Source organism: Salmo salar, chromosome ssa13, assembly GCF_905237065.1.
Source record: "Salmo salar chromosome ssa13, Ssal_v3.1, whole genome shotgun sequence".
Classification (NCBI taxonomy): Eukaryota; Metazoa; Chordata; class Actinopteri; order Salmoniformes; family Salmonidae; genus Salmo; species Salmo salar.
The window spans coordinates 61,988,406-62,014,607 of record NC_059454.1 but is presented as its reverse complement, the minus strand read 5'-3'; the positions used below and the strand labels follow the sequence as shown (position 1 = coordinate 62,014,607).

The 26,202-nt window shown below is 42.7% G+C and overlaps 1 protein-coding gene across 1 annotated transcript in view; it reads left to right on the top strand.

Annotated features, from left to right (window-relative positions):
- LOC106567547 (kin of IRRE-like protein 3) overlaps nucleotides 1-26,202 on the top strand; it is a 366,739-nt gene that overhangs the window by 294,579 nt on the left and 45,958 nt on the right. Inside the window, exon 6 of the mRNA XM_014136991.2 lies at nucleotides 9,512-9,617. Coding sequence (XP_013992466.1) covers nucleotides 9,512-9,617 — 106 coding nt within the window. The remainder of the gene's footprint in view (nucleotides 1-9,511; nucleotides 9,618-26,202) is intronic.

Below are 26,202 nucleotides of genomic sequence, written 5' to 3'. Positions count from 1 at the left end.
CCCCCTCAAATGCTTCCGGTGAATCAACGTTACAATTTACAAAATTACTATTCGAAAACATTGGTAAATTATAATATTGTCATTCAAAGAATTATAGTTTAACATTTCGTAAATGCTACTGCATTGCCAGATTTCAAAATAACTTTACTGGGAAATCACACTTTGCAATAAACGGGGTGCTGTGCTAAGAACAATAGGCTAGGATATACAGGTTAGCACCATCTTGTAACCATCTAATATCAATAATACTATTGTCAATAATCCCTTACCTTTGATTATCTTCATCCATTGGCACTTCCAGGAATCCCAGGTCCACAACAAATGTGGTTTCTTTCGACAAAGTTCATAATTTATGTCCAAATAACTCCAAGTTGTTCCATGTTGTTAGCGCTTCGGTAGGCTACTCAAAAGTAGGGCGGGGGGGAAGTCCCGACGAAAAGTAAAAAAAAACCATCCATTTACGTTCGTTCAAACATGTCAAACGTTGTTTAGCATCAATCTTTAGGGCCATTTCTAATGTGAAACATCAGTAATGTTTCAACCCGACCTCTCCTGTGTCTTGAAAAACGTTTTTGAAAAATGTCTCACCTCACATGAACTCACATGAATGCGCAGGTGCGCGCAATAATGAAGTGACGACATCCCAGGGATGTCAACTTCTCTTCCTTGTCATCCGGTCTCTGTTCATCGTAGACGCTTCAAACAACTTTATAAAGATCGTTGACATCTAGTGGAAGCCGTAGGAAGTGCGAAATGAATCCTTTGTCACTGTGTGATCTATTAGCAATGACTCGAAAATAGTACAGCCACAAAATTCTCATTTCCTGGTTGTATTTTTCTCAGGTTTTTGCCTGCCAAATGAGTTTTGTTATACTTACAGACACCATTCAAACAGTTTTAGAAAATTAAGAGTGTTTTCTATCCAACTCTGTTAATAATATGCATATCCTAGCTTCTGAGTTGGTGTAGGAGGCAGTTAAAAATGGGCACATATTTTTTTCAAAATTCTCAATACTGCCCCCTATCCACCAACTATTTGGTCCTCTTGCAGAAGATTTCCTGGTGCTGCACTTCTCCTGGAAAGACAAGGTTGTGGTCTTAGCATTTTACACTTTGTGGAAGGGACGTAGGGCAACATGCCTTTGTTGGTCCTGTTCAGTTGATATCTTTACCATCTAGCATATTGTTTAGGCACAATGAGGGGACATTAGGAGCTGCTTTTTAGAGGAAAGATCAGTCAACAATGTGAATGGGCTGGGCTAAAGAAGGTGTGAAAAGTCTTAGGAAGGCAGTTCTTGCACAGTATGAGTTTGTGTATGGGAGATTGATGAGAAATTGCACCTCAATCACGCAACACATTAACTGTCTAAGCATAACCCTGCACAACCTCTCCCAGCCCATTGACTTTGACAGATAATTCTTGTCAATAGTTGCCCTTTCCACAGGAATTTGTTTTGTGTTTTGAGAATCTGCAGAGAGAATAAAGCGGTTGTGTCATTACTGTTGTAGTCTTGATTGTATACATTTCAGTGTTCCTTGCTGGTTTCTGTCCCACAATCTGTTGTGCTCCATAACCGCAAGGTGTGTCCCCTCCCTCATGCTTGTGTATCCAAAAAGGCCCCCACTTTGGGGTATTTTTCAGCAGGGCACTGTGGAATGACTCCAGATAACTTAGTTTTAGAAAAGGTAAAGAGAAGGGAGGTAAACTAAATGGATTACATGGTCTGGAAGGTACTTTGTGGTCCTCAGGCTAAGTCTAATCACATGTAACCCCATAACACAAATCATACAAACACTACCCAATTCATGTTTATACCATGCTTACTGTAAATTGACCTATCTTAGCTGTCAGCTTGTAAATATTTTGGCCAACTTACCTTCAACTTGTGCAGAACTATGGGTTGGAAGTGCATGTTGGTGGACCCATATTCTGTACCACCTAAAACAAAACACACAATTTAACCACTCCACTAATTGTGGAGTGGTTAAACACGGTGACTGAGTTCGGTGACTGAGTTCAATAGGAAGTGTATATGCGACACGGTGGCTGAGTTCAATAGGAAGTGTATATGCGATGTTGTTCCCACTGTGACTATTTAAACCTATCCAAATCAGAAACAGTGGATAGACGTAGCATTCGCGCAAAACTTAAAGTGCGAACCATCGCATTTAACCATGGCATAAGGTTGAATACAAACAGTGTAGTTATTCCCTCCGTAAGGCAATCAAACAGGCAAAACGTAAGTACAGAGACAAAGTAGAGTTGCAATTCAATTGTTCAGACATGAAACAATCGTGAATTACAAAGGGACAATCAGCCATGTCGCGGACACAGATGTCTTGCTCCCGGACAAGCTAAATACCTTCGCCAACTTTGAGGATAACACAGTACCACCTAAGCAGCCCACTCCCAAGGACTGTGGGCTCTCCTTCTCCGTGGCCGACGTGAGTGAGACATTTAACCTGTCTGGGCAAGGTGGGACGCTTGCAAATACCTCATAAATGCTATAACTTCAATTTCTCAAACATATGACTATTTTACACCGTTTTATAGATACACCTCTCCTGAATCGAACCACATTGTCCGATTTCAAAAAGGCTTTACAGCAAAAGCAAAACATTAGATTATGTTAGGAGAGTAACCAGCCAGAAATAATCACACAGCCATTTTCAAAGCAACTAGATGCATCACAAATACCCAAAACACAGATAAATGCAGCACTAACCTTTGACAATCTTCATCAGATGACACTACTAGGACATGATGTTACACAATACATGCATTTTGTGTTCGATAAAGTTCATATTTATATATAAAAACAGCATTTTACATCGGCGCGTGACGTTCAGAAAATATTTTCCCTCAAATGCTTCCGGTGAATCGGGGCTACAATTTACAAAATTACTATTCGAAAACATTGTTAAAATGTAATATTGTCATTCAAAGAATTACAAATTAACATCTCGTGAATGCCACCGCTTTGCCAGATTTAAAAATAACTTTACTGGGAAATCACACTTTGCAATAAACGACGTGATTTGCTCAGAAAAATAGGCTAGGCGATTCATGTTAGCTCCATCTTGGAACCATCAACCATCAAAAATACTATTGTAAATATTCCCTTACCTTTGATTATCTTCATCAGAAGGCACTTCCAGGATTACCAGGTCCACAACAAATGTAGTTTTGTTCGAAAAAGGTAATAATTTATGTCCCAATAGTTCCTTCTTGTTAGCGCGTTCTGAAGGCTACTCAAAATGTACCGTATTTAAGTTTGTTCAAACATGTCAAACGTTGTATAACATAAATCTTTAGGGCCTTTTTCAACCAGAGCTTCAATAATATTCAAGGCGGACGATTGCATTGTCTTAGTAAACGTTTCGAAAGGGGAGGGTAGCCATGGGCGGCCGCGTCATTGTAGTAAATGGCCCTCCCCGTGACCAAGTTCCACAGCCTCTCTTTGGGTCAGTTTGTACCATAGAAGACTCAAACCACTTTGTAAAAACTGTCGACATCTAGTGGAAGCCTTAGGAAGTACTAAATGATTAATAAGCCCCTGTGTGTTTCAATGGCAAATGTTTGAAGTGATTTCCACACATCAGATTTCCATTTCCTGTTAGGATTTGTCTCAGGGTTTTGACTGCCATATGAGTTCTGTTATACTCAGACACCATTCAAACAGTTTTAGAAACTTTAGGGTGTTTTCTATCCAAATCTACTAATATATATGCATATTCTAGTTACTGGGCAGGAGTAGTAACCAGATTAAAATCGGGTACGTTTTTTATCCGGCCGTGCAAATACTGCCCCCTAGCCCCAACAGGTTTTAAGCGTGTTAAGCCTCGCAAGGCTGCCGGCCCAGATGGCATCCCTAGCCGCATCCGCAGACCAGCTGGCTGGAGTGTCTACGGACATACTCAATCTCTCCCTATCCCAGTCCTCCTGACAGATCGACCCCAGGTGGTGAAGGTAGGAAACAACACCTCCACTTCGCTGATCCTCAACACTGAGAATCTACAAGGGTGCGTGCTCAGTCCCCCTCCTGTACTCCCTGTTCACCCATGACTGCGTGGCAACGCAGGCCTCCAACTCAATAACTTTTGTAGACGACACAACAGTAGTAGGCCTGATTACCAACAATGACGAGACCGCCTACAGGGAGGAGTTGAGGGCCCTGGCGGAGTGGTACCAGGAAAACAACATTTCCCTCAATGCCAACAAAACAAAGGAGCTGAATGTGGACTACAGGATACAGCAGAGGGAGCACAACCCTATCCACATTGATGGGACCTCAGTGGAGAAGGAGAAATGCTACAAGTTCCTGCGTGTACACATCACTGACAATCTGAAATGATTCAACCACACAGAGAGTGTGGTGAAGAAGGCGCAACAGCACCTCTTCAACCTCAGGAGGCTGAAGAAATGTGGCTCGTCCCCTAAGAACCTCAAACTTTTACAGTTGTGGCAATTGCACTGCCTGCAACTGCAGGGGTCTCCAGAGGGTGGTGCGGTCTGCCCATTGCATCATCGTGGGCACACTGCCTGTCCTCCAGGCCACCTACAGCACCAGGAAGGGCAAAAAGATAATCAAGGACATCAACCACCCGAGCCAAGGCCTATTCACCCCGTTTCCATCAGTACAGGTACATCAAAGCTGGGTTAGAGAGACTGAAAAATTGCTTCTATCTCAAGGCCATCAGAATGTTAAATAGCATCACTAGCCAGCTACCACCCGGTTACTCAAGCCTATATACCTAGACATGGGATCACTGGTCACTTTAATAATGGAACACTATTCACTTTACTTATTTCAAATGTATAGTTGTGGCCAAAAGTTGAGAATGACACAAATATAAATTTTCACAAAGTCTGCTGCCTCAGTTTGTATGATTGAAATTTGCATATACTCCAGAATGTCATGAAGAGTGATCAGATGAATTGCAATTAATTGCAAAGTCCCTCTTTGCCATGCAAATGAACTGAATCCCCCAAAAACATTTCCACTACATTTCTGCCCTGCCACAAAAGGACCAGCTGACATCATGTCAGTGATTCTCTCGTTAACACAGGTGTGAGTGTTGACGAGGACAAGGCTGGAGATCACTCTGTCATGCTGATTGAGTTCGAATAACAGACTGGAAGCGTCAAAAGGATGGTGGTGCTTGGAATCGTTGTTCTTTCTCTGTCAATCATGGTTACCTGCAAGGAAACATGTCCCGTCATCATTGATTTGCACAAAAAGGGCTTCACAGGCAAGGATATTGCTGCCAGTAAGATTGCACCTAAATCAACCATTTATCGAATCATCAAGAACTTCAAGGAGAGCGGTTCAATTGTTGCGAAGAAGGCTTCACGGCGCCCAAGAAAGTCCAGCAAGCGACAGGACCATCTCCTAAAGTTGATTCAGCTGCGGGATTGGGGCACCACCAGTACAGAGCTTGCTCAGGAATGGCAGCAGGCAGGTGTGAGTGCATCTGCACGCACAATGAGGCGAAGACTTTTGGAGGATGGCCTGGTGTCAGGAAGGGCAGCAAAGAAGCCACTTCTCTCCAGGAAAAACATCAGGGACAGACTGATATTCTGCAAAAGGTACAGGGATTGGACTGCTGAGGACTGGGATAAAGTCATTTTCTCTGATGAATCCCCTTTCCAATTGTTTGGGGCATCCGGAAAAAAGCTTGTCCGGAGAAGACAAGGTGAGCGCTACCATCAGTCCTGTGTCATGCCAACAGTAAAGCATCCTGAGACCATTCATGTGTGGGGTTGCTTCTCAGCCAAGGGAGTGGGCTCACTCACAATTTTGCCTAAGAACACAGCCATGAATAAAGAATAGTACCAACACATCCTCCGAGAGCAACTTCTCCCTGTCACAGAAGTTGTCATGGAGAGAAGAGGACCAAGGCGCAGCGGGATTGTGGACACTCATGTTTATTAAATAAAACACGTAAAGCATCCACTTGAAAAAAACAATAAACAGTACTTACAACAGCAACAGTCTTGCAGGCACATACAATGCAGTGCAAGGACAACCACCCACAACCCCAAAGAAAAACACACACACCTATATAGGACTTCCAATCAAAGGCAACTCAACACACCTGCCTTCAATTGGAAGTCCCAATCACCAACACAACATTTAACAAACACAAACCACCTGCCACATCCTGACCAAGACTAACACAATTACGCCCTCTGCTGGTCAGGATGTGACAGTACCCCCCCCTCAAGGTGCAGACCCCGGGATGCACCTAAAAAAAGAAAAACACAAGAAAATCCCTAATACGCACCTCAATGCTAGTGCGTTTAGCGGGAAACACCGGACCGTAGAGGCGCACTGGCGGTCTTGAGCGCTGGGTTGGCATCACCCCTTCAGGCTCGATGCTCACACTCCCCTGGCACATGCGGGGCGCTGGTACTGCGCTTACCGGCCTGAAAATGCCAGGCCTCACCACAGCACCTACCCCAAAGCACGGGACCTGTCCAGTGTGTTTTCTTCCAAAAAGGGTACGGGGAGCTGGCCTGGGTCTCCCATCTCGCCCCGCCAAACAGCCCTTGAGCCCCCCCCAAAAAAATGATTGGGGCTGCCTCTCGGGCTCTACCTGCCTCCCAGGCAGGTTGTCGCAGTGCACCCGCAATTGCTCCCATGTCCAGTCAATCCTCTCCTCCAGTATTTCCAGCGACCAGGAATCCATCACCTCCCGAGCGCGCTGCTTCCAACTTTCCTCCTGTGGCTTCCTCTTCCGCTGCTTGGTCCTTTGGTGGTGGGTGGTTCTGTCACAGAAGTTGTCATGGAGAGAAGAGGACCAAGGCGCAGCGGGATTGTGGACACTCATGTTTATTAACTTCTCTAGGGCCGGCGGGACGAAATCGTCCCACCTACGTAACAGCCAGTGGAATCCTGTGGCGCGTTATTCAAATACCTTAGAAATGCTATTACTTCAATTTCTCAAACATATGACTATTTTACACCATTTTAAAGACAAGACTCTCGTTAATCTAACCACACTGTCCGATTTCAAAAAGGCTTTACAACGAATGCAAAACATTAGATTATGTCAGCAGAGTACCCAGCCAGAAATAATCAGACACCCATTTTTCAAGCTAGCATATAATGTCACAAAAACCCAGAAGACAGCTAAATGCAGCACTAACCTTTGATGATCTTCATCAGATGACACACCTAGGACATTATGTTATACAATACATGCATGTTTTGTTCAATCAAGTTCATATTAATATCAAAAACCAGCTTTTTACATTAGCATGTGACGTTCAGAACTAGCATACCCCCCGCAAACTGCCGGTGAATTTACTAAATTACTCACGATAAACGTTCACAAAAAGCATAACAATTATTTTAAGAATTATAGATACAGAACTCCTCTATGCACTCGATATGTCCGATTTTAAAATAGCTTTTCGGTGAAAGCACATTTTGCAATATTCTCAGTAGATAGCCCGGCATCACAGGGCTAGCTATTTAGACACCCAGCAAGTTTAGCACTCACCAAAGTCAGATTTACTATAAGAAAAATGTTATTACCTTTGCTGTTCTTCGTCAGAATGCACTCCCAGGACTTCTACTTCAATAACAAATGTTGGTTTGGTCCCAAATAATCCATAGTTATATCCAAATAGCGGCGTTTTGTTCGTGCGTTCAAGACACTATCCGAAAGGGTAAATAAGGGTTACGAGCATGGCGCATTTCGTGACAAAAAATTTCAAAATATTCCATTACCGTACTTCGAAGCATGTCAACCGCTGTTTAAAATCCATTTTTATGCCATTTTTCTCGTAAAAAAGCGATAATATTCTGACCGGGAATCTGCATTTAGGTAAACAGACGAAAGAAAATAAAGCATGGGGTCGACTCGGGCACGCGCCTAAGCCCATAGTACTCTGATCGGCCACTTGCCAAAAGCGATAATGTGTTTCAGCCAGAGGCTGCCTCGATATCGTTCAGCTTTTTCCTGGGCTCTGAGAGCCTATGGGAGCCGTAGGAAGTGTCACGTTAGAGCAAAGATCCTGAGTCTTCAATAAAAAGAGCCCAGATGAACAACAACTTGTCAGACAGGCCACTTCCCATATAGAATCCTCTCAGGTTTTTGCCTGCCATATGAGTTCTGTTATACTCACAGACACCATTCAAACAGTTTTAGAAACTTTAGGGTGTTTTCTATCCAAAGCCAATAATTATATGCATATTCTAGTTACTGGGCAGGAGTAGTAACCAGATTAAATCGGGTACGTTTTTTATCTGGCCATGTCAATACTGCCCCCTACCCCCAACAGGTTAAATAAAACACGTAAAGCATCCACTTGAAAAAATCTATAAACAGTACTTGCAACAGTCTTGCAAGCACATACAATGTAGTGCAAGGACAACCACCCACAACCCCAAAGAAAAACACACACACCTATATAGGACTTCCAATCAAAGGCAACTCAACACACCTGCCTTCAATTGGAAGTCCCAATCACCAACACAACATTTAACAAACACAAACCACCTGCCACATCCTGACCAAGACTAACACAATTACGCCCTCTGCTGGTCAGGACGTGACACTCCCAACCATCCAGGAACAGTTTGGTGACGAACAATGCCTTTTCCAGCATGATGGAGCACCTTGCCATAAGGCAAAAGTGATAACTAAGTGGCTCGGGGAACAAAACATCAACATTTTGGGTCCATGGCCAGGAAACTCCCCAGACCTGAATACCATTGAGAACTTGTGGTCAATCCTCAAGAGGTGGGTGGACAAACAAAAAAACAAATTCTGACAAACTCTAAGCATTGATTATGCAAGAATGGGCTTCCATCAGTCAGGATGTGGCCCAGAAGTTAATTGACAGCATGCCAGGGTGGATTGCAGAGGTCTTGAAAAAGAAGGGTCAACACTGCAAATATTGAGTCTTTGCATCACTTCCTATAATTGTCAATAAAAGCCTTTGACACTCATGAAAGGCTTGTAATTATACTTCAGTATTCCATAGTAACATCTGACAAAAATATCTAAAGACACCGAAGCAGCAAACTTTGTGAAAATTAATATTTGTGTCATTCTCAAAACTTTTGGCCACAACTGTATATACAGTATTCTATTTTACTGTATTTTATTTATACAGTATATTTCTTAATTCCATTCTTTTACTTTAGATTTGTTTGTATTGTTGTGAATTGTTAAATACTACTGCACTTTTGGAGCTAGGAACTCAAGCAATTCGCTACGCCCGTAATAAAATCTGATAAATGTGTGTATGTATACAGTAAAATTTGATATTGATTTTGACTTGTCCAATACAAAACACACGTTATTTAAATTCCATTTCGAGAACATTTTGAAAATGTTTTGGTAGTGTGCCGTAACGAGCACAACCCAGGCACAGACTCACTTGTACGATGTCCATAGGACAGCCTCAGTCTCGGCAGGACTTGAGGCTGTCCTAATATTAACACCATACTCTGGCATTGCTTTATAGACTAACCCTCTGTTCTCTCCCATGTAGACCTGCCCCTGGTCAACCTATCTGTGGAGCCCCAGCCCATACTGGAGGGCAATCTGGTAAAGTTCCACTGCTCTGCCAAAGCTAACCCACCAGTCATCCACTACAGGTGAGATAGTATACCTGCATATACAGACACACACGCACACACTCTCTCTCTCTCACACACACACACATCTATTTTACTCTCCGATTGAAATCTTTGGTCTGGGTGACCCAAAATCTCCACTTTTTGATGCCCTTATTGTGTTCAGTAGGCCTATATACACTCTATCTACAATCCTCTCATGTTTATGCATACAGGCTGCTTTAGGAGAGCAGGAGTCTCTCTGTCCAAGTTCTGCTGCTCTACTGGGGTTTAACACAGGAAACAACCACATACAGTTGAAGTCACTGGGATGGCGTCAATCACATTGAATTTAAGGCTGGAAGACATACAGTTGAAGTCGTAAGTTTACATACACTTAGGTTGGAGTCATTAAAACTCGTTGTTCAACCACTCCACACATTTCTTGTTAACAAACTATAGTTTTGGCAAGTCTGTTAGGACATCTACTTTATGACACAAGTAATCTTTCCAACAATTGTTTACAGATTATTTCACTTATAATTCACTATATCACAATTCCAGTGGGTCAGCAGTTTACATAATCTATGTTGACTGTGCCTTTAAACAGCTTGAAAAATTCCAGAAAATTATGTCATGGCTTTAGAAGCTTCTGATAGGGTAATTGATATCATTTTAGTCAATTGGAGGTGTACCTGTACCTCAGTGCCTCTTTGCTTGACATCATGGAGAAATCAAAAGAAATCAGCCAAGACCTCAGAAAACAATTGTAGACCTCCACAAGTCTGGTTCATCCTTAGGAGCAATTTCAAAACGCCTGAAGGTACCACGTTCATCTGTACAAACAATAGTACGTAAGTATAAACACCATGGGGCACGCAGCCATCATACCGCACAGGAAGGAAACGTTCAGTCTCTTAGAGATGAGCGTACTTTAGTGCAAAAAGTGCAAATCAATCCCAGAACAAAAGCAAAGGACCCTGTGAAGATACTGGAGGAAACAGGTACAAAAAGTATCTATATCCACAGTAATACGAGTCCTAAATCAACATAACCTGAAATGCCGCTCAGCAAGGAAGAAGCCACTGCTCCAAAACCGCCATAAAACAGCTAGACTATGGTTTGCAACTGCACATGGTGACAAAGATCGTACTTCTTGGAGAAATGTCCTCTGGTCTGATGAAACAAAAATAGAACTGTTTGGCCATAATGACCATCATTATGTTTGGCGGATAAAGGGGGAGGCTAGCAAGCTGAAGAACACCATCCCAACTGTGATGCAGGGGGGTGGCAGCATCATGTTGTGGGGGTGCTTTGCTGCAGGAGGGACTGGTGCACTTCACAAAATAGATGGCATCATTTGTAAGGAAAATTATGTGGATATATTGAAGCAACATCTCAAGACATCAGTCAGGAAGTTAAAGCTTGGTCGCAAATGGGTCTTCCCAATGGACAATGACCCCAAGCATACTTCCAAAGTTGTGTCAAAATGGCTTAAGGACAATAAAGTCAAGGTATTGGAGTGGCGATCACAAAGCCCTGACCTCAATCCTATAGAAAATTTGTGGGCAGAACTGGAAAAGCGTGTGCGAGCAAGGAGGCCTACAAACCTTACTCATTTACACTAGCTCTGTCAGGATGAATGGGGCAAAATTCACCCAACTTATTGTGGGAAGCTTGTGGAAGGCTACTCGAAATGTTTGACCCAAGTTAAACAATTTAAAGGCAATAATACCAAATACTAATTGAGTGTATGTAAACTTCTAACCCACTGGGAATGTGATGAAAGAAATAGAAGCTGAAATAAATGATTCTCTCTACTATTATTCTGACATTTCACATTCTTAAAATAAAGTGGTGTTTTTAATTGACCTATCTAGAAGAAAAAGAAACGCACACCTATTAAGGCGAGGTGCTGGCTTGCGGAGTAGAAAACTAGAAAATAAGGGAGAGCCGCACACTCTAGAAGCTCAGATGCAAAAATCTAATATCCAACGTTTCGACAGCCAAGCTGTCTTCATCATCTGATTGACCTATGACAGGGAATTTTTACTAGGATTAAATGTCAGGAATGTGAAAAACTGACTTTAAATGTATTTGGCTAAGGTGTATGTAAACTTCCAATTTCAAATGTATGTTTCACATTGTTTTAGGTAGTCCGGGGTGGGGCAGGTGGTTAGTTGGCGTAAAAAAGTGTGCTAAATGTACCCAGATCTCACCTTAGACCTTAACTCCTTAACAGCAGCTGGCATCTCATTGATTATAGATGGGCGGGGGTCCCTGAGACGATGGCGGTTATATCTCTGCCATATGCCTGTGCAGGGGGGAGGGGCTAACAAGCCCTGACTGAGGAAAGTGTGCGCTAACACAAGCATTCATTTTGGCTAACTCCCAGCTGACAGACACCCTAACCAAAAATAAGATGAGGTGACAAGATGAGTTGGGTCTGTCTGCAGTATGCATGTTGAAGGGGTTGTGTCATCTACCATCATTAACTTACCATCATTCACTTCGGGAAGTTTACCTTCGCCTCGTTTTGTTATAACATCTTTGGTCTGACAGACATTTACGTAACACACAGAAGACATTGAACAATGTCAACAAACATGGTTCCACACATTACTGGCAATTAGCTTAGCATTAGCTTATCATAATCAGTACAACATTCAAAAAAATATTTTACACACATAATTTCTTTCCAATACAATTTATGCAAGATTCGGAATGCAGGACTTGAAACCGTGAATAAAAGAGTCAATTAATAAATGATTAAGGCAAAAACCATTTTCTGAAGGTGATTTATTGATACAGTTGGTGTGTGCTGGCAACCAATCACATCAACCCTGATACTCGCTCGGAGCCATTCAGTTTTATTGTTTATGTATATAGCTAGTTGGCTAAGCTGTAGCCTTAGCAATTTCTTTCAAAAGGAGACTACCCAGATATGCGGAAATTCTGGAGGTTTTTGTTTATTCTGACAAAGAGTCTGAGTATTAAAATTAGGAATCAGATTCTGACAGTTATAGTGAGGAGTTGCCCCCCAACCTTGTGGCCATTGAGAACCCTGAATCTGAGGACCCCTTGCCCACTGACGAAGTCCCAGATCCCTCTGAAGATGCTGGTGGTGATGGAGGCAGACCAACAGTGGGTGAAGTATGGAGGGTCTGTGGTAGATGGAAGGCCGCCAGCCATTTCACCCTTCCTCTGGCCCTGCTTTTGGCTTTGATGAGTCCTAGTCTGGAATGCAAAGCCCCCTTGCCATCTCCCTCTGAGTCAGAGTGCTTTAAGCTGTTTCTGACAGAGGAGCAGGTGGGAGACAGTGGAGGAGATCAATCGCTAGAACTTGGAGCTACAGGAGAAGAGAAATCCTAGGTTGAGGGGGAAGCTTGCTAAATGGATGAAAACTACAATGAGTGAAATGTATACCTTCCTGGTAACAGTCCTTCTCATGGGAATAGTGAAGTAGAACTCTGTAAGGGAATACTGGAGCACGGATCCTATGTTTGCAACCCCCTTCTTTGCCACCCCCTTTTCCCAAGACCGCTTCCCAGTTCTGCTGCTATGCCTGAATTTCATAGAAAATGCTGCCGCCAACCTAAATGACCACTTACACAAAATAAGAAAAGTTCTCATCAGCCTGACATCAGCATTTGGATAGGACTTTGTGCCATCCAATGACCTATGCATTGACGAGTCCTTGATGTTACTCGAAGGGTAGGCTGGCATTCTGTCAATACATTCCCTCCAAAAGACACAGGTTTGGGGTCAAGTTCTTTATGTGTGACATATAGACAGGATTTGTCAAGGACATTATAGTCTACAAGGGTCCACCACTGACATCCAACATTCGTGGTAATAACCATGCTGGCTCCTCATTTCAGGAAGGGCCACACTTTGTATGTGGACAATTGGCTTACACTCTTCCAGCATCTGCTCTCCAACAACAAATCAAATCAAATTTTATTGCTCACATACACTTGCTTAGGAGATGTTATTGCGGGTGTAGCAAAATGCTTGTGCTTCTAGTTCCGACAGTGCAGCAATATCTAACAAGTAATTAAGAATATATAAATATATGGATGAGCAATGTCAGAGCGGCATAGACTAAGATACAGTAGATAGTATAGAATACAGTATATACATTTAAGATGAGTAATGCAAGATATGTAAACATTATTAAAGTGACTAGTGTTCCATTTATTAAAGTGGCCAATGATTCCATGTCTGTGTAGGTAGACAGCTGCCTCTCTGTGCTAGTGATGGCTATTTAACAGTCTGATGGCCTTGAGATAGAAGCTGTTTTTCAGTCTCTCGATCCCAGCTTTGATGCACCTGTACTGACCTTGCCTTCTGGATGATAGCAGGGTGAACAGGCAGTGGTGAACAGGCAGTGGCTCGGGTGGTTTATGTCCTTGATGATATCTTTGGCCTTCTTGTGACATAGGTGTCCTGGATGACAGGTTGTTTGCCCCCTGTGATGCGTTGTGCAGACCGCACCACCCTCTGGAGAGCTCTGCGGTTGTGGGCGGTGCAGTTGCCGTAGACAGGGTATCCTGTTGTGCAAAGTTATTTATTTGCTATAACTGAACTTCATCAGTAGAATGGTTTGTGTCAATATGCTGTATAACCTCGTTGGGGCCCCAGTATTGAGAATCAGGGAAGTGGAGATGTTGTTTCCTACCTTCACCATCTGGGGGCGGCCCGTCAGGAAGTCCAGGGCCCAATTGCACAGGACGGGGTTCAGATTCAGGGCCTCAAGCTTAATGATGAGCTTGGAGGGTATTATGGTGTTGAATGCTGAGCTATAGTCCTCTTGTCCAGATGGGATAGGGCAGTGTGCAGTGTGATGGCAATTGCATCGTCTGTGGACCTATTGGAGCGGTAAGCAAATTGATGTGGGTCTAGGGTGACAGGTAAGGTGGAGTTTTGATCCTTGACTATTGTCTCAAAGCACTTCATGATGACAGAAGTGAGTGCTACGGGGCAATAATCATTTATTTCAGTTACCTTTGCATTCTTTGGTACAGGAACAGTGTTGGCCATCTTGAAGCATGTAGGGACAGCAGACTGTGATTTGGAGAGATTGAATATGTCCGTAAACACACCAGCCAGCTGGTCTGTGCATGCTCTGAGGATGCGGCTAGGGATGCCATCTGGGCCGGCAGCCTTGCGAGGGTTAACACGTTTAAATGGCTTACTCACATCGGCCACGGATAAGGAGAGCCCACAGTCCTTGGTAGCTGGCCACATCGGTGGCACTGTGTTATCCTCAAAGCGGGCAAAGAACATGTTTAGCTTGGCCAGAAGCAAGACGTCGGTGTCAGCGACGTGGCTGGTTTTCCTTTCGTAGTCCATGATTGTCAGTAGACCCTGTCTCATACTTCTCGTGTCTGAGCCATTGAATTGCGACTCCACTTTGTTTCTATACTGACATTTTGCCTGTTTGATTGCCTTGCGGAATGACTACTCTGTTTGTATTCTGCCATATTCCCAGTCACCTTGCCATGGTTAAATGCGGTGGTTCACTGTCAATATTATATAATATATAAGATAGCCGGAACATATCCCAGTTAAAACAATCTTGAAGCGTGGATTCCGATTGGTTAGACCAGCATTGAATAGTCCTCAGCACGGGTCCTTCCTGTTTGAGTTTCTGCCTATAGGAAGGGAGGAGCAAAATGGAGTTGTGACCAGATTTGGTGAAAGGAGGGCGGGGGGGCCTTGAATGCATCTCAGAAGTTAGAGTAACAATGGTCGAGTGTTTTTCCAGCGAGAGTACTACAGTCGATATGCTGATAGAATTTAGGTAACCTTTTCCTCAAATGTGCTTTGTTAAAATCCCCGGCTACAATAAATGCCGCCTCAGGATATATGGTTTCCGGTTTGCATTAAGTCCAGTGATGTTCCTTGAGGGCCATCATGGTATTGGCTTGAGGGGGGATATACATGGTTGTGACAATAGCCAAAGAGAATTGTCTTGGACAGATGTTTATTCCTGTCGGCGCGATGAACTGAGAATTCAGATGGCTGGACCGACTCTGAAAGTATATCCCGAGAGAGCCATGTTTCCATGAAACAGAGTATGTTACAATCCCTGATGTCTCTCTGGAAAGAAACCCTTGCCCTGATCTCGTTAACTTTATTATCCAGGGACTAAAAATTAGCGAGTAATGTACTCGGAAGCGGTTGGTGTGCGCGCCTCCTAAATCTGCCATGATACTATGACTTGGGGGTAGGAATGGTGGGGGGGTAGGAATGCAGTTTTTGATGTTCAACCACTACATTAATATTGAAATATGGGTTATGCATATTTATAATGACATGACAGTTGTTAGTCTTTTCTTGCAGTTTTTTCCTCAAGTTTTTGTTTGTTGTTCAATAAAATAGACAACCATTACCTACATGCCTATGTCTTTTGCTGTTTTTCCCTCCAGTTAAACTGTAAAGGAGTGTAGGTTCAAACAGTATATTTCTGCATTCAAACGCTGGCCTCAATCTTCAGCATGAAAGATGGCAAATTGTGTTCAATATTGTTTGTGTGTGAGGTTTCTGAAAGTACTAAATATGGATAATTCGTAATTAGAATACCTATATCAGAAAATAGCAATAAAAAAAAACATTACACAAAATAATAAATTGCATTTACAACATGACAATTATGAATGATCTACATAAGAAGCAGTAACTGAAGTGCTCCACACATGTGCTCCGCAAGAGGGCAGGACAGAGCTATGCTAAACAGGCCAAATGAATACAGTGCCTTGCAAAAGAATTCATCCTCCTTGGCATTTTTCTTATTTTGTTGCATTACAACCTGTAATTTAAATGGATTTTTATTTGGATTTCATATAATGGACATACACAAAATTGTCCAAATTGGTGAAGTGAAATGAAAAAAATTACTTGTTTCAAAAAAAGAAAAAAAAGAAAAACGGATTTACCCCCTTTGCTATGAAGCCCCTAAATAAGATCTGGTGACACCAATTACCTTCAGAAGTCAAATAATTAGTTAACCTCTCTCGGGTATGTGGGTCGTCCCACCTAGTCAACAGCCAGTGGAATCGAGTGGCGCGATATTCAAAAACCTTAAAAATGCTATTACTTCAACTTCTCAAACATATGACTATTTTACACCATTTTAAAGACAAGACTCTCGTTAATCTAACCACATTGTCCGATTTCAAAAAGTCTTTACAACGAAAGCAAAACATTAGATTATGTCAGGAGAGTACCCAGCCAGAAATAATCACACACCCATTTTTCAAGCTAGCATATAATGTCACAAAAACCAAAACCACAGCTAAATGCAGCACTAACCTTTGATGATCTTCATCAGATGACACTCCTAGGACATTATGTTATACAATACATGCATGTTTTGTTCAATCAAGTTCATATTTATATCAAAAACCAGCTTTTTACATTAGCATGTGACGTTCAGAACTAGCAAACATACTGAAAACTTCCGGTGAATTTACTAAATTACTCACGATAAACGTTCACATAAAACATAACAATTATTTTAAGAATTATAGATACAGAACTCCTTTATGCAATTGCGGTGTCAGATTTTAAAATAGCTTTTCGGCAAAAGCACATTTTGCAATATTCTGAATAGATAGCTCGCCATCACGGGCTAGCTAATTTGACACCCACCAAGTTTGGCGTTCACTAAACGAAATAATTACTATAAGAAAAATTGGATTACCTTTGCTGTTCTTCGTCAGAATGCACTCCCAGGACTTCTACTTCATCCACAAATGTTGTTTTGGTTCAAAATAATCCATAGTTATGTTCAAATATCCTCTGTTTTGTCCGTGCGTTCAGGTCCCTATCCGAACGGTGACGCGCGGACGCATGTCGTGACAAAAAAATTCAAAATATTCCATTACCGTACTTCGAAGCATGTCAAACGCTGTTTAAAATCATTTTTTATGCGATTTTTCTCGTAAAATAGCGATAATATTCCGACCGGGAGACGAAGAAAATGGACTCTTCACGTGTACACGTGCGCCCGTTTCATTGTTCTCAGATCGACCACTATCCAAATGCGCTACTGTTTTTCAGCCAGGGACTGCAGAGTCATCATTCAACGTTCTGGCGCCTTCTGAGAGCCTATGGGAGTCTTAGAAAATGTCACGTTACAGCAGAGATCCTCTGTTTTCGATAAAGAGGCTATAGAAGGACAAGAAATGGTCAGAGAGGGCACTTCCTGTTTAGAATCTTCTCAGGTTTTGGCCTGCCATATGAGTTCTGTTATACTCACAGACACCATTCAAACAGTTTTAGAAACTTTAGGGTGTTTTCTATCCAAATCAAACAATTATATGCATATTCTAGTTTCTGGGCAGGAGTAATAACCAGATTAAATCGGGTAGGTTTTTTATCCGGCCGTGAAAATACTGCCCCCTATCCTAAACAGGTTAAACAAAGTCCACTTGTGTGCAATCTGTGTCACATGATCTGTCACATGATCTCAATATATATACACCTGTTCTGAAAGGCCCCAGAGTCTGCAACACCACTAAGCAAGGGGCACCACCAAGCACGTGACACCATGAAGAGCAAGTTGTGGAGAAGTATAGTTCAGGATTGGGTATAAGAAAATATCAGAAACTTTGAACATCCCACAGAGCACCATTAAATCCATTATTAAAATATGGCAAGAATATAGAACCACAACAAACCTGCCAAGAGAGGGCCACCCACCAAAACTCACTGACCAGGCAAGGAGGGCATTAATCAGAGAGGCAACAAAGAGACCAAAGATAACCCTAAAGGAGATGCGGACCTCACAGTGGAGATTGGAGTATCTGTCCATAGGACCACTTTAAGCCATACACCTGGGCTCTGTGGGGTGGGCAGAAAAAAAGACATTGCTTAAAGAAAAAAATAAGCAAACACGTTTGGTGTTTGCCAAAAAGCATGTGGGAGACTTCCCAAACATATGGAACAAAGTACTCTGGTCAGATGAGACTAAAATTGAGCTTTTTGGTCATCAAGGAAAACGCTATGTCTGGCGCAAACCCAATACCTCTCATCACCCCAAGAACACCATCCCCGCAGTGAAGCATGGTGACGGCAGCATCATGCTGTGGGATGTTTTTCATCTGCAGGGACTGTGAAACTGGTCAGAATTGAAGGAATGATGGATGGTGCTAAATACAGGGAAATCCTGAGGGAAACATTTTTCAGTCTTCCAGAGATTTGAGACTGGGACGGAGGTTCACCTTCCAGCAGGACAATGACCCTAAGCATACTGCTAAAGCAACACTTGAGTGGTTTAAAGGGAAACATTTTAATATCTTGGAATGGCTTAGTCAAAGCCCAGACCTCAATCCAATTGAGAATCTGTGGTATGACTTAAAGATTGCTGTACACCAGCGGCACCCCTCCAACTTGAAGGAGCTGGAGCAGTTTTGCCTTGAAGAATGGACAAAAATCCCAGTGGCTAGATGTACCAAGCTTATAGAGACATACCCCAAGAGACTTGCAGCTGTAATTGCTGCAAAATGTGGCTCTACAAAGTATTGACTTTGGGGGGGTGAATATTTACGCGTTATCAAGTTTTCATTTTTTTTGTCTTATGTCTTGTTTGTTTCACAAGAAAAAATATTTTGTATCTTGAAAGTGGTAGGCATGTTGTGTAAATCAAATGATACAAAGAATCCATTTTAATTCCATGTTATAACACAACAAAATAGGAAAAATGCCAAGGGGGTGAATACTTTTGCAAGCCACTGTGTACACAGGCCAATGGTCATGATGAGGGCAGCTTCAAAGAAGCTAATAGTTCTCTGTCGCCTTTACCATTGTTTTTACAGAACTAATAGATTACTTTATATAAGCACAATTGAGTATAACATAATTGTTATGAAATCAGTACCTTGCGTGCCCGTGGTTAAAAAGGAATGCACACAGAATGCATTACGCTCAATACATAAACACATACATACAGTTGAAGTCGGAAGTTTACATGCACTTGGAGTCATTAAAACCCTTTTTTACCTGTTTCCACCATCATCTTCACAAGGTCCTTTGCTGTTGTTCTGGGATTGATTTGCACTTCTCGCTCCAAAGTACGTTCATCTCTAGGAGACAGAACAGGTCTCCTTCCTGAGCGGTATGACGGCTGCATAGTCCCATGGTGTTTATACTTGCATACTATTGTTTGTACAGATGAACGTGGTACCTTCAGGCGTTTGGAAATTGCTCCCAAGGATGAACCAGACTTATGGAGGTAATTTCTTTTAACTTTCCATACTTAGTGTATGTAAACTTCTGGAATTGTGATAGAGTGAATTATGAGTGAAATAATCTGTCTGTTAATTAACAATTGTTGGAAAAATTACTTGTGTCATGCACCAAGTAGATGTCCTAACAGACTTGCCAAAACTATAGTTTGTTAATAAGAAATGTGTGGAGTGGTTGAAAAACAAGTTAATGACTCCAACCTAAGTGTTTTTAAACTTCCGACTTCAACTGTAAGTGTATGTAAACTTCCGACTTCAACTGTATATAACTTGCACATATTGTATATTCCAGGTGTGCAAAGCTCTTATGGCGCTGTTCTACTGCATGGCTCTGCCGTGCCGTGAATATCACAGTTACTATTTCATTTTAATTTTCCCATGGCCCGCATGATTCCTGGACCCAAGCATGATATTCATCCTAAAACAATGTAAGGAAAATAACAATGAAAGCAATGCAGGCGCCATCGGGAAAAGGTTTGGCAGGTTCTATTCTGACTAGAGCAAATGTCTGCATACTTGACCTGGGGAAACACTCATTGGGCTCATCGAAGAGAGAAATTTGTCTGACTCATCTAGCTAATCCTAACCTTACATTTGCATAACATGCCTCAAGTGTAAATTCTCTGCAACAGTGAAATGGGCGACAATTATTTGAATTAATGAGGAGGCAGAACGCACCTCATTTCAAACAGTTGTTTGAAAATAACTTGAAATTGACAAGATTAAACAAGCTTATAGATAATTAGCAGGCAATTTGCCTTGGTTTGCAGGCAGCACGTGTTAACTGTCCTGTTGCGTAACAATCATATTTTGGAACAGTGAGCGCGCATTCTGACATCACACTCATAAAGAAAAACTCAGGCTGAGGAGACTAGCGTGATTTTCTTGTGTTATATAATGAATTTAGTCTATAGGCCAGAAGAAACTTTAGTCCATGATTTGGTTTGTTTTAAACAGCCATTTAAAACGTCAGCTAAAATCACTGTGAGTGATAGGGGCAGCCGTACTGAAATACTGAACTTCCCCTTGAAGACAAGCCCACAAATATTTTTGACCAATCCTAGCCAAATTGAAAATCCGTAGCTGAAAAAATAAATAAGTGTACTGTGTTTTTGCAAAACGCTAAGGGATGGGGCTGGAGAAATGTTACTGCTCTCAAATTCATAAACAGAGCTATGGGTGCAAGGACTGACCATCCATGACATCAAAATTATAGCTTTAACCATGTTTTGAGGCTATATAGTGTTTACATTGGAGTAAATCAAGCTTATATTTTGCATTCTGATAGGGTACGATTGTTGAACTAATCTCATGATGCATTTATAAGTTATATTCTTCAAGAATCAATGCGTACATACATTTCTACATAATAAAATGTATGTAGCAACTGTAGATGGCCACTTTAAATCGACGTTTCACTAATGCTGACCTCTAACGTTACCTACAAAGGAAATGACCTAGATAACAGCATTTTCGGCAGTCAAATGCAACAACAAAACATTATTTATAAAAGTAATCTATTATTATGGTTTTTGAACACAATACAAGCGTGATAGCTGTACTTTTACATGTAGCTTACGCAGCTTGTTGGCCATTACCCAATCAACGTTTTTTAACGAGTTCAAAGCACGTGAATTCATCCAATTGGTATTTACGACTTAAAAACGGGTAAATTCCCACCTTCCACTTGATTACGAATGCAGCATAAGTCTCCCATTGACATCAACCCTGCAAACAAAAATGAATGGTTACGATGTCCCCGAAACATAGTGCTCAGGATGCTGTTTTATGCTCCTGTCGAGGTTTTGTCTTGTTCCCGGTTTGTTCCCGGGACGTCCCCAAGAACGATTTTAGGACATTCTCTGGACATTGTGTCATGGACCATGACACAACATCTCAAGTGGTTACTAGACAAAAACCACCAGGGGACCGTGACAGAACATTTTAAGGTCCTATAAACATCCTAGGGAACAAACCAGGAACTAAACCAAACCTCCACAGGAACATGACACCATGTCTTGACAACCTTAGGTGACCATTTTGTGACCTTCTGGGGACGTCCTAACGAAACATTTATTGTTTGGAGGACAGGACCTGTCTGAAACATCCCCTTGCAGTCATTGAATGTCCCAACTACAAAGTCCTATCAGAACCAAATAGAAACCTATTTGTAATGTTCCTTAGCGGTCATCAAAATACCTTTTTTATGACTTTATACTAGTAACTGAAAGGTTGCTGGATCAAATCCCTGATCTGACAAGGTAAAAATATGTCGTTCTGCTCCTGAGCAAGGCATTTAACCCATGGTTCCCCGGGCGCCGCGGATGTTGATTATGGCAGCCCCCCACACCTCTCTGATTCAGAGGGGTTGGACTAAATGCGGAACGCATATTTCAGTTGAATGCATTAAGTTTTACAACTGACTAGGTATCCCCCTTTCCCAGGTATAGGCAGTAACCTAAATAAGAGCTATGAAGGACAGTTAGCACTGTGACTGTAGAGATAGAAGAACCTTTCCCAGCATCATGAGGAAATGGACAGAGAGAGTGTGGGATTGGTCACACAGGCAGAAGTCCACAGCCCTCCCAACCCAGGAGAGAGAGGAGAGAATGGGAATCTGTAGAAGAAACAGCAGGGCCCTGACTTGATGCAAAAATCGTCTCCTCCTCCTCTCTACTCCTCTGGCTCTGTCCTTAAAGGCACCCTATTTAATGCACTACTTTTGACCAGGGCCCACAAGGAAACCCATAGGCCTCTGGTCAAAAGTAGTGCACTAAAACAGGGAGTAGGGTGCAATTTTGGACACATCACTACTATCTATTCTCTTTAAAGGGAAATACCTAGTCAGTTGTATAACTTAATGCATTCAACTGAAATGTGTCTTCCGCATTTAACCCAACCCCTCTGAATCGGAGAGCTGCAGGGGACTGCCTTAATCGACATATTCAGCGCCCAGGGAACAGTGGGTTAACTGACTTGCTCAGGAGCAGAACGACAAATTTTTACCTTGTCAGCTCGGGATTCAGTCCAGCAACCTTTCGGTTACTGGCCCAATGTTCTAACCACTAGGCTACATGCCGTAAAGCTGCATACAGACAGGCTCGTTTCTCGCTGCCTTCTTAATGCCCTCTTATTACGCCCTATTTGCATGGGATTAGTTTTACTGGGGGAGATAGGGTTATGTAATTATGTGCATGAGCACAAATCACCACATCCGTAATTTAAGTCCCGTCCGAATGTGCCATGTCGGTCATTTCTACATAGCAGGAGAGTAATAATTCCATCCAGAAAAAAACTTCCCGTGCAAATCGAAGTTTAAAAAAAAGAAATGTTTGACTGGTGTTGGTCGCGGTTTGAGCAAGAAAGCAATAACTGATTCAATAAATTGCTGCGCATAGCCTATATATGAATGGCCTACATGTATCAACATTCACAGTGAATGCTTTTGTTTATACGTTTTGTGCCAATGAATTGAACATTGCCAAATGCATTAGTAAAAAAACATTGTGCCTATTTAATGCAACCCTTCTGTTAGATCGCAAAGCGGCATTACAACTGAGCTAAACTATTGGAAATGACAAATTCACTTTCTCATCCATAGCCTAAAAACACATCTCAAATGCTGTTTAGCTCACATCTGCAGACTGGGGGGGCATTTAGGACGTCTTCTACTGTGGATCGCTAAAATATCCTAATGATTATGATCACACTTCCTCAATCCAAATATTATGTCAACACTATACCAAAGATGGTTTGGTATGGTTTAGAAACTTGGAAGCCAAGCTCGCCTAGAATAAAAACCTCCAGGCTTCCGTCATAACTGTCAATTTATTGAGAAAAAAAAGAACAAATTACAGGGGGCAGTTTGGGACAAAAACGTTGCCCGTCCAAATCATCCTCTGGAATAACGGACATTCTGGGGTAATAATTACATACAAAATCAAATCAAATTTATTTATATAGCCCTTCGTACATCAGCTGATATCTCAAAGTGCTGTACAGAAACCCAGCCTAAAACCCCAAACAGCAAGCAATGCATGTGAAAGAAACACGGTGGCTAGGAAAAACTCCCTAGGAAAAACTCCCGAGAAAGGCCAAAAACCTAGGAAGAAACCTAGAGAGGAACCAGGCTATGAGGGGTGGCCAGTCCTCTTCTGGCTGTGCCGGGTGGATATTATAACAGAACATGGTCAAGATGTTAAAATGTTCATAAATGACCAGCATGGTCAAATAATAATAATCATAGTAGTTGTCGAGGGTGCAACAAGCACGTCAGGTCAGGGTTCCATAGCCGCAGGCAGAACAGTTGAAACTGGAGCAGCAGCACGGCCAGGTGGACTGGGGACAGCAAGGAGTCATCATGCCAGGTAGTCCTGAGGCATGGTCCTAGGGCTCAGGTCCTCCGAGAGAAAGAAAGAAAGAGAGAAAGAGAGAATTAGAGAGAGCATATTTAAATTCACACAGGACACCGGATAAGACAAGAGAAATACTCCAGATGTAACAGACTGACCCTAGCCCCCCGACACATAAACTACTGCAGCATAAATACTGGAAGCTGAGACAGGAGGGGTCAGGAGACACTGTGGCCCCATCCGATGAAACCCCCGGACAGGGCCAAACAGGCAGCATATAACCCCACCCACTTTGCCAAAGCACAGCCCACACACCACTAGAGGGATGTCTCCAACCACCAACTTACCGTCCTAAGACAAGGCCGAGTATAGCCCACAAAGATCTCCGCCACAGCACAACCCAAGGGGGGGGGGGGATGCCAACCCAGACAGGAAGACCACGTCAGTGACTCAGCCCACTCAAGTGACGCACCCCTCCCATGGACGGCATGGAAGAACACCAGTACGCCAGTGACTCAGCCCCTGTAATAGGGTTAGAGGCAGAGAATCCCAGTGGAGAGAGGGGAACCGGCAAGGCAGAGACAGCAAGGGCGGTTCGTTGCCCCAGCCTTTCCGTTCACCTTCACACTCCTGGGCCAGACTATACTTAACCTCTATGGGCTAGGTGGGACTGTGAGTATGACTGTGGCAGTGAGTAGGTCTAGAGACATGTTGGACAAAACCCACTGAGTCGATGATGGCTCCGAAAGCCTTTTGGAGTGGGTCTGTGGACTTTTCCATGTGAATATTAAAGTCACCAAAAATTTGAATATTATCTGCGATGACTACAAGGTCCGATAGGAATTCAGGGAACTCAGTGAGGAACGCTGCATATGGCCCAGGAGGCCTGTAAACAGTAGCTATAAAAAGTGATTGAGTAGGCTGCATAGATTTCATGACTACAAGCTCAAAAGACGAAAACGTCATTGTTTTTTTTTTGTAAATTGACATTTGCTATCGTAAATGTTAGCAACACCTCCACCTTTGCCGGATGCACGGGGGGTATGGTCACTAGTGTAACCAGGGGGTGAGGCCTCATTTAACACAGTAAATTCTTCAGGCTTAAGCCATGTTTCAGTCAGGCCAATCACATCAAGATTATGATCAGTGATTAGTTCATTGACTATAACTGCCTTGGAAGTGAGGAATCTAACATTAAGTAACCCAATTTTGAGATGTGAGGTATCACAATCTCTTTCAATAATGGCAGGAATGGAGGAGGTCTTTATACTAGTGAGATTGCTAAAGCGAACACCGGCATTTTTAATTTTGCCCAACCTAGATCGAGGCACAGACACGGTCTCAATGGGGAAAGCTGAGCTGACTACGCTGACTGTGCTAGTGGCAGACTCCACTAAGCTGGCAGGCTGGCTAACAGCCTGCTGCCTGGCCTGCACCCTATTTCATTGTGGAGCTAGAGGAGTTAGAGCCCTGTCTATGTTCGTAGATAAGATGAGAGCACCCCTCCAGCTAGGATGGAGTCCGTCACTCCTCAACAGGCCAGGCTTGGTCCTGTTTGTGGGTGAGTCCCAGAAAGAGGGCCAATTATCTACAAATTCTATATTTTGGGAGGGGCAGAACACAGTTTTCAACCAGCGATTGAGTTGTGAGACTCTGCTGTAGAGCTCATCACTCCCCCTAACTGGGAGGGGGCCAGAGACAATTAATCGATGCCGACACATCTTTCTAGCTGATTTACACGCTGAAGCTATGTTGCGCTTGGTGACCTCTGACTGTTTCATCCTAACATCGTTGGTGCCGACGTGGATAACAATATCTCTACACTCGCCAGTTTTAGCTTTAGCCAGCACCGTCTTTAGATTAGCCTTAACGTCGGTAGCCCTGCCCCCTGGTAAACAGTGTATGATCGCTGGATGATTAGTTTTAAGTCTAATACTACGGGTAATGGAGTCGCCAATGACTAGGGTTTTCAATTTGTCAGAGCTAATGGTGGGAGCCTTCGGCGTCTCAGACCCCTCAACG